The sequence below is a fragment of the Phyllobates terribilis genome, unplaced genomic scaffold (assembly GCF_046119375.1).
Source record: "Phyllobates terribilis strain yellow unplaced genomic scaffold, ASM4611937v1 Scaffold_260__1_contigs__length_2691941, whole genome shotgun sequence".
Lineage (NCBI taxonomy): Eukaryota > Metazoa > Chordata > Amphibia > Anura > Dendrobatidae > Phyllobates > Phyllobates terribilis.
The window spans coordinates 515,595-530,332 of NW_027363020.1; the positions used below are offsets into that span (position 1 = coordinate 515,595).

Sequence of the window (14,738 nt, forward strand, 5' to 3'; positions counted from 1 at the left end):
TCCATTTTATCCTGTTACGCTTGCAAAAATGAAAAAAAAAAAAATTGGGTCTAAAGTAGAATGTTCAGTGTTTTCTTCCACATTCCAACAATTCCTGTGAAGCACCTGAAGGGTTAATAAATGTATTGAATGTGGTTTTGAGCACCTTGAGGAGTGCAGTTTTTAGAATGGTGTCACTTTTGGGCATTTTCTGTCATAAAGGCCCCTCAAGGTCACTTCAAATGTGATGTGGTCCCTAAACAAATAGTTTTGTAAATTTTGTTGTAAAAATGAGAACACACTGGTCAACTTTTAACCCTTCTAACAAAGAAAAATGTTGGTTTTAAAATTGTGCTGATGTAAAGTAGACATGTGGGAAATGTTATGTATTAACTATTTTGTGTGACACATCTCTCTGATTTAAGGGCATAAAAATTCAAAGTTTGAAAATTGCAAAATTTTCTAAGTTATCGCCAAATTTCGAATTTTTTCACAAATAAACGTAAATCATATCAAATAAATGTTACCACTATCACAAATTGCAATATGTCATGAAAAAAAACAAATCTCAGAATCAGTGGGATCCGTTGAAGCGTTCCAGAGTTATTGCATGAAAGGGAGACTGGTCAGAGTTGTAAAAATTGCGCTGGTGATTAACGTTCAAACAAGCTTCGGGGGTAAAGGGGTTAAGCATTTCCCACCTCCCATTGGCTTTCAATGCAACTTGGACAGAATAAAAAAAAAAAAAATATATATATATATATATATATATATATATATATATATATATATATATATATATATATATATATATATATATATATATATATATATATATATAAGCCTTGAATTTTACCACAAAAAACTGGGAAAATGTATTGACTTGGGTATAAGCCTAGGGTGGGAAATGCAGCAGCTACTGGTAAATTTCCCCATCCTGGTGTGCATATCATCCTCATCCCCAATCCTGGTATGCATGGCCCCCCATCAATGCACACATGAAAAAAAATAACACTTCTACTCACCTTCCCTCTGCTCCAGTGCTGCGTCCTGTTCTTCCAGCAGCTGATGAGCGCATGACGCCACTGCCATGCGCCCTCAGACGCTGAGGTGAGCTGCCGGGATATTCACTTCTCTCCACGCCGGGACTATGGGCGTGGAGTGGAGTGAATATTCATTTTCTTTAATAGCGCAGTGTCAGTCGCAGCAGTCGGCTTCCTGCAGCAGCTCAGCGATACTGTGTGCTCCAATAGCGTGCACAGAGGATCGCTGAGCCAGTGGCTGCGACTGACAGTGTGCGCTATTAAAGAAAATGAATATTCACTCCTCTCCACCCCCATGGGCGTGGAGAAGAGTGAATATTAATTTTCTTTAGCAGCAGGCACACATGGTAGCTGCAGCAGCCGGCTACTGCCTGTGCACCGCTCTTCCGCCGCAACCTCTCCCACCCCACAGCCAGAATGTAAGTATATACTCGAGTATAAGCCGAGGGTTTTTTTTTTTTCAGCATAAAAAAAAATGTGCTGAAAAAGTCAGCTTATACACGAGTATATGCCGTAGCTTTGAAAAAAATCATTATATACACACATTTTAATCAACGTTATATATTAAATTACTATGTACAATAATGTGTGGCCAGAAAAAAATACCAATTTTCCCTAATAAAACAAGCTTAATACAGCCACGTGAGGGAAAATCTTGAAATGTATCTAAGAATGAAGTAATGCATTTAAATATGGAAAAATAAACAAAACTTTACTTACTCTCGTCTTAAAGTTTTCATGTTCCATAAAGAGAGGTATCCATCAGAGAATCCTACAGCCAGGTGATTAGTTCTAGCTATATAGCTGACTGTGGTGACCATGGCTCCAGAAGGTGCAAGCAGCTGAAGACCTATGTGTCGTCTCTCTCGATTAGCCGCTTTTCTGAGTTTAGGGATTTCTGCAGGTATCCCACTAATGACTTCAAGGTCTATAAATAAATTGACAGAAACAAGCATTTCAACATTAAAAGGGGTTGTCACTAACACCTTCTTAAAACTAAACGTTCAGCCCTGATAAAAAAAACAAACAAAAAAAACAACTTGTACTCGCCTCCCATGCCGGCTCCATTCCAGCGGTGTCAGCACTCGCGGTCCCGGGTCTGTGATGCGGTGGAATGACCTGTGATGCCCGGCGCCCAATCACTGCTGGCGTCAGAGTCCCGGCCTTCAGACAAACTAAACAAGAAGAAGAAATCTGGGATCCTCCATGTTCAGTTTGTACGAAGGCGCAGACTGACGCCAGCACTGATTGGGCGCCGGGCATCACAGGTCATTCCACCGCATCACAGACCCGGGACCGCGAGTGCGGACACCGCTGGAACGGAGCCGGCACGGGATGTGAATATAGGGTTTTTTTATTGGGGGGCCGAACATTTCGTTTAAGGGGTTGTCCCAGTAGTGGACAACCCCTTTAAGTCTATTTGCCTGTAATTACATAAGCTGTCGTGTTTGTACATGAGGAACAAACATTTGTTACATTTCCTCTCTGATTTTCAGTGGAATAAGTTGTTAAGTAAAGACTAGCTATGATGTCTCCTATACAGACATGAGGGGCTCCTGCTCTCCTGCCCCTATGCAGAACACAGAGAAAAGTAGCATGGCTATAATACAGCAGTACAACCAGCAGTAAGGTGATATAAAACACATTTTAGCTGTGGTTTTTTTTTTCAGAGGGAATGGCGAGTTTTGGAAAAAAAAATCTCATCACTCTCAGATCTCACTTCCAGCATTTACAGTCATTACAAGGGCCAGGAACCCCCTGGAAAACCCCTAGGAGAAGAGCTACGCTGTCATGTCATTACATCCAACACAACCTATCCCAGGTACAGGGGAATAATACCAACAGCCGCAGAACGTTTGTTAAAAGGGAAAATAAAAAAAAACTACATTTTAGTCAGCTCTTCAGCCACTTTATCAGGAGGCAGCAAGTTAAACATGCAAAAAGCGATGAGCGGTTTGTAGTATTGATTTCAGCGTTGGTTATAGAATCAGTGACCACTTAAAAGGAGTTTTGAATAACAATTGGGAATCTGAAAAAGGTCTGTCCGTATTAAGAACATTGGAGTAAAGCTCGCTCCTAGATACCCATTTTGTTCTGGACATTTTAAAATGCCCAAACTGAAGCAAAACCGAAGTCCACCCTCGCCACCTCCCTGCACCATCTTGATTTGTGCTTCTCCTTACACCAAGTCTCATTATGTCCTACCAAAAGACAGATCCTGCAACAAATATAAGGACAGGAGGAAGGAGCGGAGGGTAGAAAAACAATAGGAATATTTGACACATATTACATCGTGCAGTCTGTCCTATCCATTTTGGGTCTTCTCTATGCTGATGTCTGACTAATTCCCAAACTAAGTGAGCAAGTGCTATAATGTGTAAATGAAAGATACCACTGCAGCAAATCCCTCGCCTCTCTTTACTGTTTTACACTAGATTAAATTTACTTCTTCCCTTAAATATATTACGGTTTCTTTAAATACAAGTTATACAATATTTTAATAGACTTTCTACATTAATTCTCTACAGTTTTCAATACCTCCATTTGATGTAATTGAATAGAAACCTTTAATTTGCCTAGTGAAAGTCAGTCTTGGTAATACAAGACACATACGGGCATAGCTCATAACTACAGGTGCTTCTCACAAAATTACAATATCATCAAAAAGTTAATTTATTTCAGTTCTTCAAAACAGAAAGTGAAACTTATATATTATATAGAGTCATTACACACAGAGGGATCTATTATATAGAGTCATTACAGACAGAGTGATCTATTATATAGAGTCATTACACACAGAGGGATCTATTATATAGAGTCATTACACACAGAGGGATCTATTATATAGAGTCATTACAGACAGAGTGATCTATTATATAGAGTCATTACAGACAGAGTGATCTATTATATAGAGTCATTACACACAGAGTGATCTATTTCAAGTGTTTATTTCTGTTAATATTGATGATTATGCCTTACAGCCAATGAAAACGCAAAAGTCAGTATCTCAGTATATTAGAATACTTTATAACAGCTTGAAAAATGAAATAAAATCCGAAATGTATGTTCAGTAAATAATACTTGGTCGGGGCTCCTTTTGCATCAATTACTGCATCAATGCGGCAATGTGGCATGGAGGCGATCAGCCTGTGGCACCGCTGAGGTGTTATTGAAGCCCAGGTTGCTTTGATAGCAGCCTTCAGCTCGTCTGCATTGTTGGGTCTGGTGTCTCTCCTCTTCCTCTTGACAATACCCCATAGATTCTCTATGGGGTTAAGGTCAGGCGAGTTTGCTGGCCAATCAAGCACAGTGATACTATGGCTTTTAAACCAGGTATTGGTACTTTTGGCAGTGTGGACAGGGGCCAAGTCCTGCTGGAGAATGAAATTTCCATCTCCAAAAAGCCTGTCGGCAGAGGGAAGCATGAAGTGCTCTACAATGTCCTGGTAGACGGCTGCGCTGACTTTGGTCTTGATAAAACACAGTGGACCTACACCAGCAGATGACATGGCTCCCCAAACCATCACTGATTGTGGAAACTCCACACTAGACCTCCAGCAGCTTGGATTGTGGCCTCTCCACTCTTCCTCCAGACTCTGGGACCTTGATTTCCAAAAGAAATGCTAAATTTACTTTCATCTGAAAACAACACCTTCGACCACTGAGCAACAGTCCAGATCTTTTTCTCCTTGCCCAGGTAAGACGCTTCTGGCGTTGTCTATTGGTCATAAGTGGCTTGACACAAGGAATGTGACACTTGTAACCCATGTCATGGATACGTCTGTGTGGTGGCAGCTCTTGAAGCAATGACTTCAGCAGCAGTCCACTCCATGTGAATCTCCCCCTAATTTTTGAATGGCCTTTTCTTAATCATTTCAAGGTTGCGTTTATCCCGGTTGTTTGTGCACCTTTTCCTGCCACACTTTTTCCTTCTGCTCAACTTTCCATTAATATGCTTTGATACAGCACTCTGAACAGCCAGCTTCCTTAGCAATGACCTTTTGTGGCTTACCCTCCTTGTGGAGTGTGTCAATGACTGCCTTCTGGACATCTGTCAAGTCAGCAGTCTACCCCATGATTGTGGAGCTTATTGAAACAGACTAAGGGACCTTTTTAAATGCTTAGAATTAAGAAACACCTGCAAAGGCTTCCTAATTTACTGAGATAATGACTTGTGTTTTCATTGGTTGTAAGCCATAATCATCAACATTAACAGAAATAAACACTTGAAATAGATCACTGTTTGTAATGACTATGTAATATAGGAGTTTCACTTTTTGTATTGAAGAACTGAAATAACATTTTTGATGATATTGTAATTTAGTGAGAAGCACGTGTGTACACAGCGCTGTAGCTATGTGCCCATCACATGACCAGTGCAAAATGTTTATCCACCAGAAGCAAACAATGAATATTACTAATAAAGGACAGCAAGCAGACATCTTAAAAACCACGAGGAATGAATACAGACAGTATATCGCAAAGGCACTAAAGAGGTTAATGGCATTATGTTGTTTTGTGAAATCATAAAGGGAATTCCAAATCAAGTAAATAGCATAATGCTGATATGTGATATGCCATCACTTGATCTCTGGGGCCCCAAACCAATTTGGGGTGGGGGGCGCAGTTGGGGCTCTTAATTTTTTTTCTGCACAAAGGTGGTCGTGATATCTGAACTGTGCTGGGAAAGGCAAAGAGCCCCATCCACATGAATGAAGAAGTGCCGTAGCAGGTGGCCTCACACCAATGTTCAGAAGGGAAATGTTATTCCTAGGATTGTTGGGTGCTCTAGAGGTCAGACCCCTTGTGTTTATTGTGTGCTGACAAATCCTAGTAATATGCCATCAATTACTAAAATGTGGTCACCCCTTTAACACAACTTGATTTAGTTTTGTTAAAATACCTTTTAAAAATCCTGATTTATTAAGAAAAATACCTGACGCTTCCAACTCATCTTGATTGCAAGAGATATCATCTAAACATAGATCAATAAGAAGAACATGCCCAACATCTGTAACCACAGCTGCCACGCCAAAGAACCATCTTAGACTCTGGTGTAAATGCTGAGTACTGGCATTGGCTCCGCCATCATTCACTAAGGGTTCAACAGCCGTTACCTGAAAGCACAAGAAAATATATAAATTATAACAGTTTCCCAAAAAGGATCGAGCAAATCAATCAAGTTTAGAAGTGCTTACCGAGCCAGGGAGCGCCACTGCTTTAACAACTTTTGAAATGCCGACATCATACAAGCAAAGAACACTGCCTTCTGCTTCAAGCAGACCCACAAGAAGTCCTGTCTTCTTCTGCCATGAAAACTCTTTGACAGCGACAACAGTGGGAGGTCTCTCAGTCACTGAGCTAAAACAGTATGCAGAAAGTCTTTCACCCGTTACTGAATTGGTAACTTCAAGCTGGGGTCCACATGCGAGCCAAGCAAGCCCAGCTCTCCCTTTACAGAAAAGAGAAATAAATTACACACATGCACTGCCAACCTTTTCTGAGCCTATAACTTCATATTTGTAAAAACAGATTAAAGATATAAGTTTTTACAAGAAACACTGGGCATATGCCCCCACAACAGAGAGTTAGCTGCATAGTATAGGGGATAATTCGGTGTAAGGCAGGGCTCGCACAACTGTATTTCACAGTCCGTATATGAAGCACAAGGTCCAAAACGTACCGCTTCAGACCCGAAGCTGTAAGCTAAGGTTGGGAAGCCGGACACGAGGTCAGGCGATGCAGCCCGTATACGACCACAAGATACGCTTGTATGAACTCCACTTTAGTCCTACTTTTACCCCACCAATCTAACAATCATCACTTATCAGAAAAGATTAAAGAAGACTGGAAAAAAAAACCTTTACCATTCATTTGGTAAAATAATGAGCAAACAGACCATCGTTCTATTAGATGTTACATATCTCTTACCTGGGGTAAACTTTGCACGCAAGACAGATTCCAGGTTAATTTCATCCTCCTGGAGAGCTTCTATTGTGGTCTCCGGAAATTGCAGCAAGCTGCTAGTTACTTGGGCCTCAAGATTCGGCATCTTATTTTTCTTTCAGAAGAAAAACAAGAATTTGAAATTAAACAAAGTAAATGAAAACACAGTAATATTACACCAGTATATATATATATATATATATATATATATATATATATATATATATATATATATATATATATATATATATATATATATAAGCACAGAAAGGACACTCCAGTCATATGCACCCATACACAATACAGGTGCTTACATGGCCAATAGAAAAATGCTAGATTATTTCCCATAATGGGCCACTTTGCACTGAAAGGTATAGTCACCATATACCCACTGAACGTATGCCAAGCAGGGCTGTGGAGTCAGTAAGCCAAACCTTCGCCCCCTTGATGTCCGTCTTCACAGCACGGCCTCACTACTGAGCGTGTACATAAAGTGCAGCACAGATTCATCTCACCTAAGCAGAGACCCTTACATCAGGAACAGAACAGACATTTATAGGACATTTCACAACTTTCCCAAATTCTTATGAAAACATTTACAGCACATCCTGCATTGTACTACTGTACCCAATTTATTATATATTTTAGGAATCGGTCCATTTTATACCGACTCCACAGCCCTGAGGCCAAGACAACAAACTTGGTAACAACCTATGGATTTATTTTGTCCATACGCTTGGTGTATTTGCAGTACATGCAAAATATACAGTGTTACAAACTTAAGGAAAAGTCTTTACATATGCCACCTATTCAAGGCTTCGTTGACCTTTAGCCATGATTATAACTGGATACAATTTTGATTTTACAAAAATCTTTGCCGAATAGGCATAAAGGGCGAATTCTGAAAACCTGCGCACTTGATCTTAGCAATCAGACTCAATTTCTCAGAAATGACAAATGGTAAGGTTTTTAATATTAGAGTTAGGACTGTCCCATAAGGGTTGCCGTGAAGTGGCGGGATGGCTTTCACATTATTTTGATCAAAATTATGTTAACTAAATACCCTTTATTATTTATTATTATTTTTGCACTGTGCGATTTATACATCTACTTTCAGTTATTTGGGTATTTTTCTTGTTCTTGGTTTCTCTAAATTTCTCAGAAGCCCATATGATAATTAAGGAAGCAAACTAGTTGCTATAGCAATTATTCCATTGCACCAGTTTTCCTAAATCTCTGTCATCTCTGAATCCGGCGGTCTTACTTTCCATTACTAGGTACAACATTTCTTTTAAAAGGGAGAAAGAAAATGCAAATCTGAAACTCCCTGCAGCGCTGCGGGGGGCACAAGCCACATTCTTCTGCCAGGTGCAGCAGCTGAACTCAGATTACTGGACCGTGTCTCCCATCAGTAATGTGCTATTTCATCTATTTATGGAGATCCTGTACATTACAACATAGATCAGAGACGTCAAACACACAGAGGGCCAAAATGAAAAACGTGGACAATGTCGCAGGCCAACCAGTATACAATATGGGGCCCACACAGTCCTCCGTACAGTATAATGGGGCCCACACAGTCCTCCGTACAGTATAATGGGGCCCACACAGTCCTCCGTACAGTATAATGGGGCCCACACAGTCCTCCGTACAGTATAATGGGGCCCACACAGTCCTCCGTACAGTATAATGGGGCCCACACAGTCCTCCGTACAGTATAATGGGGCCCACACAGTCCTCCGTACAGTATAATGGGGCCCACACAGTCCTCCGTACAGAATAATGGGGCCCACACAGTCCTCCGTACAGAATAATGGGGCCCACACAGTCCTCCGTACAGAATAATGGGGCCCACACAGTCCTCCGTACAGAATAATGGGGCCCACACAGTCCTCCGTACAGAATAATGGGGCCCACACAGTCCTCCGTACAGAATAATGGGGCCCACACAGTCCTCCGTACAGAATAATGGGGCCCACACAGTCCTCCGTACAGAATAATGGGGCCCACACAGTCCTCCGTACAGAATAATGGGGCCCACACAGTCCTCCGTACAGAATAATGGGGCCCACACAGTCCTCCGTACAGAATAATGGGGCCCACACAGTCCTCCGTACAGAATAATGGGGCCCACACAGTCCTCCGTACAGAATAATGGGGCCCACACAGTCCTCCGTACAGAATAATGGGGCCCACACAGTCCTCCGTACAGAATAATGGGGCCCACACAGTCCTCCGTACAGAATAATGGGGCCCACACAGTCCTCCGTACAGAATAATGGGGCCCACACAGTCCTCCGTACAGAATAATGGGGCCCACACAGTCCTCCGTACAGAATAATGGGGGCCACACAGTCCTCCGTACAGAATAATGGGGGCCACACAGTCCTCCGTACAGAATAATGGGGCCCACACAGTCCTCCGTACAGAATAATGGGGCCCACACAGTCCTCCGTACAGAATAATGGGGCCCACACAGTCCTCCACACAGAATAATGGGGCCCACACAGTCCTCCACACAGAATAATGGGGCCCACATAGTCCTCCACACAGAATAATGGGGCCCACACAGTCCTCCACACAGAATAATGGGGCCCAGATAGTCCTCCACACAGTATAATGGGGCCCACATAGTCCTCCACACAGTATAATGGGGCCCACATAGTCCTCCACACAGTATAATGGGGCCCACATAGTCCTCCACACAGTATAATGGGGCCCACATAGTCCTCCACACAGTATAATGGGGCCCACATAGTCCTCCATACAGTATAATGGGGCCCACATAGGGGTGGTGGTTCTGATGTCACGGGCCAAATAAAATCACCCTGAGGGCCAGATTTCGCCCACAGGACAGAGTTTGACACGTATGACAGATATTCAGCCACCTGTACGGATTACAGCTTTTGGAGTCACTCACAGCACAGCTACTACTAACAATCTAGAGATGATGGGGAATCCACCATTCCTTCTCACTACACAATGTCAGGGAGGAGGAGTTAGAAGGAAGAGCATGCCCATTGCTTCTCCATTCACGGACTAGAGTACAGCACTCTGGCCATTTCTTTCAGCTCCACAGACATGACCATTCCAATGGCAAGGGTCCCAGACTACTTAAAAAAATCTATAAAATGAAGGCTATTTTCTCCTCAGTTAAGTTATGTGATCTTATGACCATTGCTGAGAAGTACCATGTTATCTAATGGAGGTCACCATTTCAGTCACCAGACCATGCTGCATAATGAGTCTAATGTAACCTTTTCCAAAAGGTAGAAACAAACTCCTATCATAGTAATGATGATGGCTACACAGCTCCAGTTAGCCAGCTACAATAAAGATGATGACCATTCAGACTCCTGACTGTAAACTGATAATCTATTTGGTCACTGATGAGAATAGTGTATGAGATGATAAGTTATTACAGAAGGCAGAAGTGGTACTAGTTCTAGCTGATTACATGATGCACAGAATGAATGGCTAGGTTTACAAAGTTTATTTCTGGAGGATTTTGAAACAGATCTGCTCCAAATTCTTCCTTAAAGAATGGAATTCTTTACATGTAGCGCAGACAATGAAATAATCAGGTGTTGGTGAATTTATAAAGAAAAACAACTACAGTAATTCTTCAGAGAAGATGCCGAGTTTTAGAATTCGGTACATGCAAGTCTGTTCCTAAGGGTAAAGTCCCACGATGTGCTGCCACATGTGACAAAAACCCATACCCACCTCAGGGGCCACTGTGAACGGGTTTATCAGTAATACCTCATATGTTACTGCAAACTTATGAACTCAATCGCCCCACAGGTAGGTCTGGCTAGTGTCCGCAGTATGTGCAAAACCTCATGGATCCGCACCGACTAAGGTCAGTCAGGCAGTGAAATAATCGCTGTCAATCACAGTCAAATAAATGATGGCAGTAATGTCCAGGCAGGAGCCTACTACAGCCATCACTACCTGCCACAATGATGAGCACGCGGTGCCGTCAGTCGGCAGGGGACGCGGTGCCGTCAGTCGGCAGGGGACGCGGTGCCGTCAGTCGGCAGGGGACGCGGTGCCGTCAGTCGGCAGGGGACGCGGTGCCGTCAGTCGGCAGGGGACGCGGTGCCGTCAGTCGGCAGGGGACGCGGTGCCGTCAGTCGGCAGGGGACGCGGTGCCGTCAGTCGGCAGGGGACGCGGTGCCGTCAGTCGGCAGGGGACGCGGTGCCGTCAGTCGGCAGGGGACGCGGTGCCGTCAGTCGGCAGGGGACGCGGTGCCGTCAGTCGGCAGGGGACGCGGTGCCGTCAGTCGGCAGGGGACGCGGTGCCGTCAGTCGGCAGGGGACGCGGTGCCGTCAGTCGGTAGGGTACGCGGTGCTGTCAGTCAGGGCAATGGCCCCATGTACAGGACAGTCAGCAGCGGGTGATGCCAGCCCTGCACTCATAGCGGTGCTGTCAGTCGGTAGAGTACGCGGTGCTGTCAGTCGGTAGGGGACGCGGTGCTGTCAGTCAGTAGGGGACGCGGTGCTGTCAGTCAGTAGGGGACGCGGTGCTGTCAGTCAGTAGGGGACGCGGTGCTGTCAGTCGGTAGGGGACGCGGTGCTGTCAGTCGGTAGGGGACGCGGTGCTGTCAGTCAGTAGGGGACGCGGTGCTGTCAGTCAGTAGGGGACGCGGTGCTGTCAGTCAGTAGGGGACGCGGTGCTGTCAGTCAGTAGGGGACGCGGTGCTGTCAGTCAGTAGGGGACGCGGTGCTGTCAGTCAGTAGGGGACGCGGTGCTGTCAGTCAGTAGGGGACGCGGTGCTGTCAGTCAGTAGGGGACGCGGTGCTGTCAGTCAGTAGGGGACGCGGTGCTGTCAGTCAGTAGGGGACGCGGTGCTGTCAGTCAGTAGAGTACGCGTGCTGTCAGTCAGTAGAGTACGCGTGCTGTCAGTCAGTAGAGTACGCGTGCTGTCAGTCAGTAGAGTACGCGGTGCTGTCAGTCAGTAGAGGACACGGTGCTGTCAGTCAGTAGGGTACGCGGTGCTGTCAGTCAGTAGAGTACGCGGTGCTGTCAGTCAGTAGAGTACGCGGTGCTGTCAGTCAGTAGGGTACGCGGTGCTGTCAGTCAGGGCAATGGCCCCATGTACAGGACAGTCAGCAGCGGGTGATGCCAGCCCTGCACTCATAGCGGTGGTGTCTGGCACTCCCCCTACAGGGCGGATATAGAATGCAGAGTCCGGGACCCCCGTGGCCGGGGAGATGTGACAGCTTTCACTGTGGTCTTTCCCGTCTGGAGAGCAGACCTCGCAGTGAGCAGCCTGCCATGACTGAGCCAGTGCACGGCCCCGGCCAGCAGCGCGCACGCTGCCTACACGGCCAGTCAGGCTCCGCTCTTTTTCCAGGCAGTGACACGCACGATAAAGCGGGCACGATGTTCCGTCTGCTCACCGTGAAGACCATCGCAGTCGCCGGGCTCAGCTTCTCTCCCCAGCGTCACACTGCGAGCAGGCCTGCGGGATCATCACGGCCACCATCTCTGATCACCGAGCGCCACCGGTTCCTCTTCCTTCCCACTGAGTACGTCACAGAGCCGTGCGTGCGCCATAACAAAGGGGCGTGAGTTCTGTTCTGTCATTGGTTGGTTTGTGTTTAGGGGCGGTTCCCTTTTGCGGACGTCACAGATTGCGTGTTCCCGTCACGTTACGTCACACTTCTCAGTTATAGGCTATGTGCCCACGATGCAGAAATGAAGCAGAAAATTTCTGCAGCATTTCTGCATCTCCCTGGCAGAAAAAACGCATGCAGATTGTGCATGCGTTTTCCCTGCAGAATACATGCGGATCCACATGCGTTTCCGCATGCAGATTGACAAGCACTTTCTAGGCGAATAGCATCACTTGGAAAGTGGTTGACAACTAGGTCACACTATATAAATCCATGCAAACGGCATGGATTAAGGCTGCGTGCCCACATAGCGTTTTTCAAGCGTTTATGCTGCGGAATTTCCGCAGTGGAAACGCTTGTTAAACGCTAGGTAATCCGCACCCCATGGTCCCCAAGGGGATTCCGCATGTTCTATGCACATGCTGTGGATTTTTCCGCAGCGTTTATGCTGCGTACAAAAATCCGCAGCATGTCAATTAATTTTGCGGAAGCGCAGCGGAACTCCCGCCATTGACTTGCATTGAGACGCACAGAAACCGCGACTGTACATTTGTACAAGCGGCTTCTATGCGTCTCTATGTGCGGATGGTACCCAGTTCTGGAGGAGAGGAGACTCTCATCCAGACCTGGGTACCATTGTACCTGTAAAAAAAGAATAAAATAACAAATAAAGTTATACTCACCTGTCCGGCGTCTTCTCTCTGAATGCCGGTGACGCGCCCCTGGGCCTGCTGTGTCGCGCAGCGTCTCGCGCACGGGGGCTTACCCGGAACCGGATCAGATGAGGGTTGTAGTCTCCGAGTGGCGGGGACCCGGTCCGTGCCCAGGGAGTCAAACTCAGTGTGTGGCAGTCTTGATAGGTGTTATTTGAGTGTCGACTACGCCACCCGTTGATTTGCAGCTATGGAGCTGCCGCTGCAGGGCAGACCGCTGAGGCCGGTGTAGAAATGTGCAGCGTGATAGTATAACCCCCAACGGGAGGGGTATGGCCTCAGGGCAGCCGACGTGGAAGATGGGGGTAGCAGGAACCACTCAGAGACGGTGCGGTGTAATTCAGGGTCTTTACTGGTAACAACGATAGACCCTCCCGGAGTACTTGCTAGCGAACGGGGCCTGGTCAGTCCTTGAGCAGATGGGATCTCCCCTGGCCAGGCAGAGTTGTAGGCCTCCCAAACTGACTGTACTCTTCTGGCTACCTTGCTAGAAGCGGATATAAGTAGCCCACGTCCCTGAGTGTGCCGTGTGGTGCTCACCCGTATGGCCGGTGACTCGGGGCCTTCTAATGGCTTCCGCTCCACGATGGCGGTGCTGGTCCCACGCGTGTGACCTTGCCTTCGGGTTTCTGGGCCTGAGGACCTGAAATCCCCTGCCGGTCGGCTTCTGCTGCTGGGTAAGAGTTAGTCCCCACAGCCTCGGACGCCGGGTCCGGTAAGAAAGCTTCTCAGCCAGGGCGAGCTCTGCAGCTGCCAGCCCCTGACTCGTAGTAGTATTGCTCCCACTGAGCTTCTGCTGTTTCTTCCTATGACTGTTTCTCGTCTCTACTCTCCTTGACTCCTAACCCTGCCTCAGCCCCGGGTTTATATAGGGGAAGTTCTTCCCCTCCCAAGACTGGGCAGGAGGTGTGGCATGCACAGGATCCCTGACCAAAGGACCTCCCACCTGCTCTCAGACATAACATTACATTACTGTGGAAACCAGTCCCCTGGGGTGCCACATTCCCCCCTAGTGAAATTTAGTACTCCGGGACTAAACATATTTTAGAAAAACATAACAAGATATAACAACAATAATAGTACAATAAGAAGAAACACATAAAGGTGGTCACGGCATGTCCGTAACCGGGTGCAGTCTTTGAAGAAAAGCAAGGTGTCCATTTCACCAAAACAGGGAGACGTAACCAGGTAGGGGTTTGTCCTGCCCCGAGTCCTTAACAGTCTTTAGTCCGTCCTGGGTTACGCTCCAACTATGTACAAAGGATTCCCGGTAAATCCACCAAGGACTCCTACAAATAACTAGAAACACAAAATTATACACAAGCAACAATACACAGGTAAACATAAATAAAACAATTTATACACTTCAAATCCTCCAACGTGCGGGTAACTGGCCTCTAGTGGCCCTAGTGGACCTACGGAGCTGACTGTCTAG

At 46.0% G+C, this 14,738-nt stretch overlaps 1 protein-coding gene across 1 annotated transcript in view; it reads right to left on the reverse strand.

Moving 5' to 3' along the window:
• Nucleotides 1–12,510, reverse strand: part of LOC141219300 (protein ELYS-like) — a 111,846-nt gene extending 99,336 nt beyond the window's left edge. The window contains exons 1-5 of the mRNA XM_073666068.1: nucleotides 12,375–12,510; nucleotides 6,954–7,083; nucleotides 6,221–6,474; nucleotides 5,959–6,139; nucleotides 1,743–1,950 (exon numbers count right to left, since the gene is read on the reverse strand). Coding sequence (XP_073522169.1) covers nucleotides 1,743–1,950; nucleotides 5,959–6,139; nucleotides 6,221–6,474; nucleotides 6,954–7,083; nucleotides 12,375–12,386 — 785 coding nt within the window. The 5' untranslated portion in view covers nucleotides 12,387–12,510. The remainder of the gene's footprint in view (nucleotides 1–1,742; nucleotides 1,951–5,958; nucleotides 6,140–6,220; nucleotides 6,475–6,953; nucleotides 7,084–12,374) is intronic.
• Nucleotides 12,511–14,738: the final 2,228 nt, after the last annotated feature.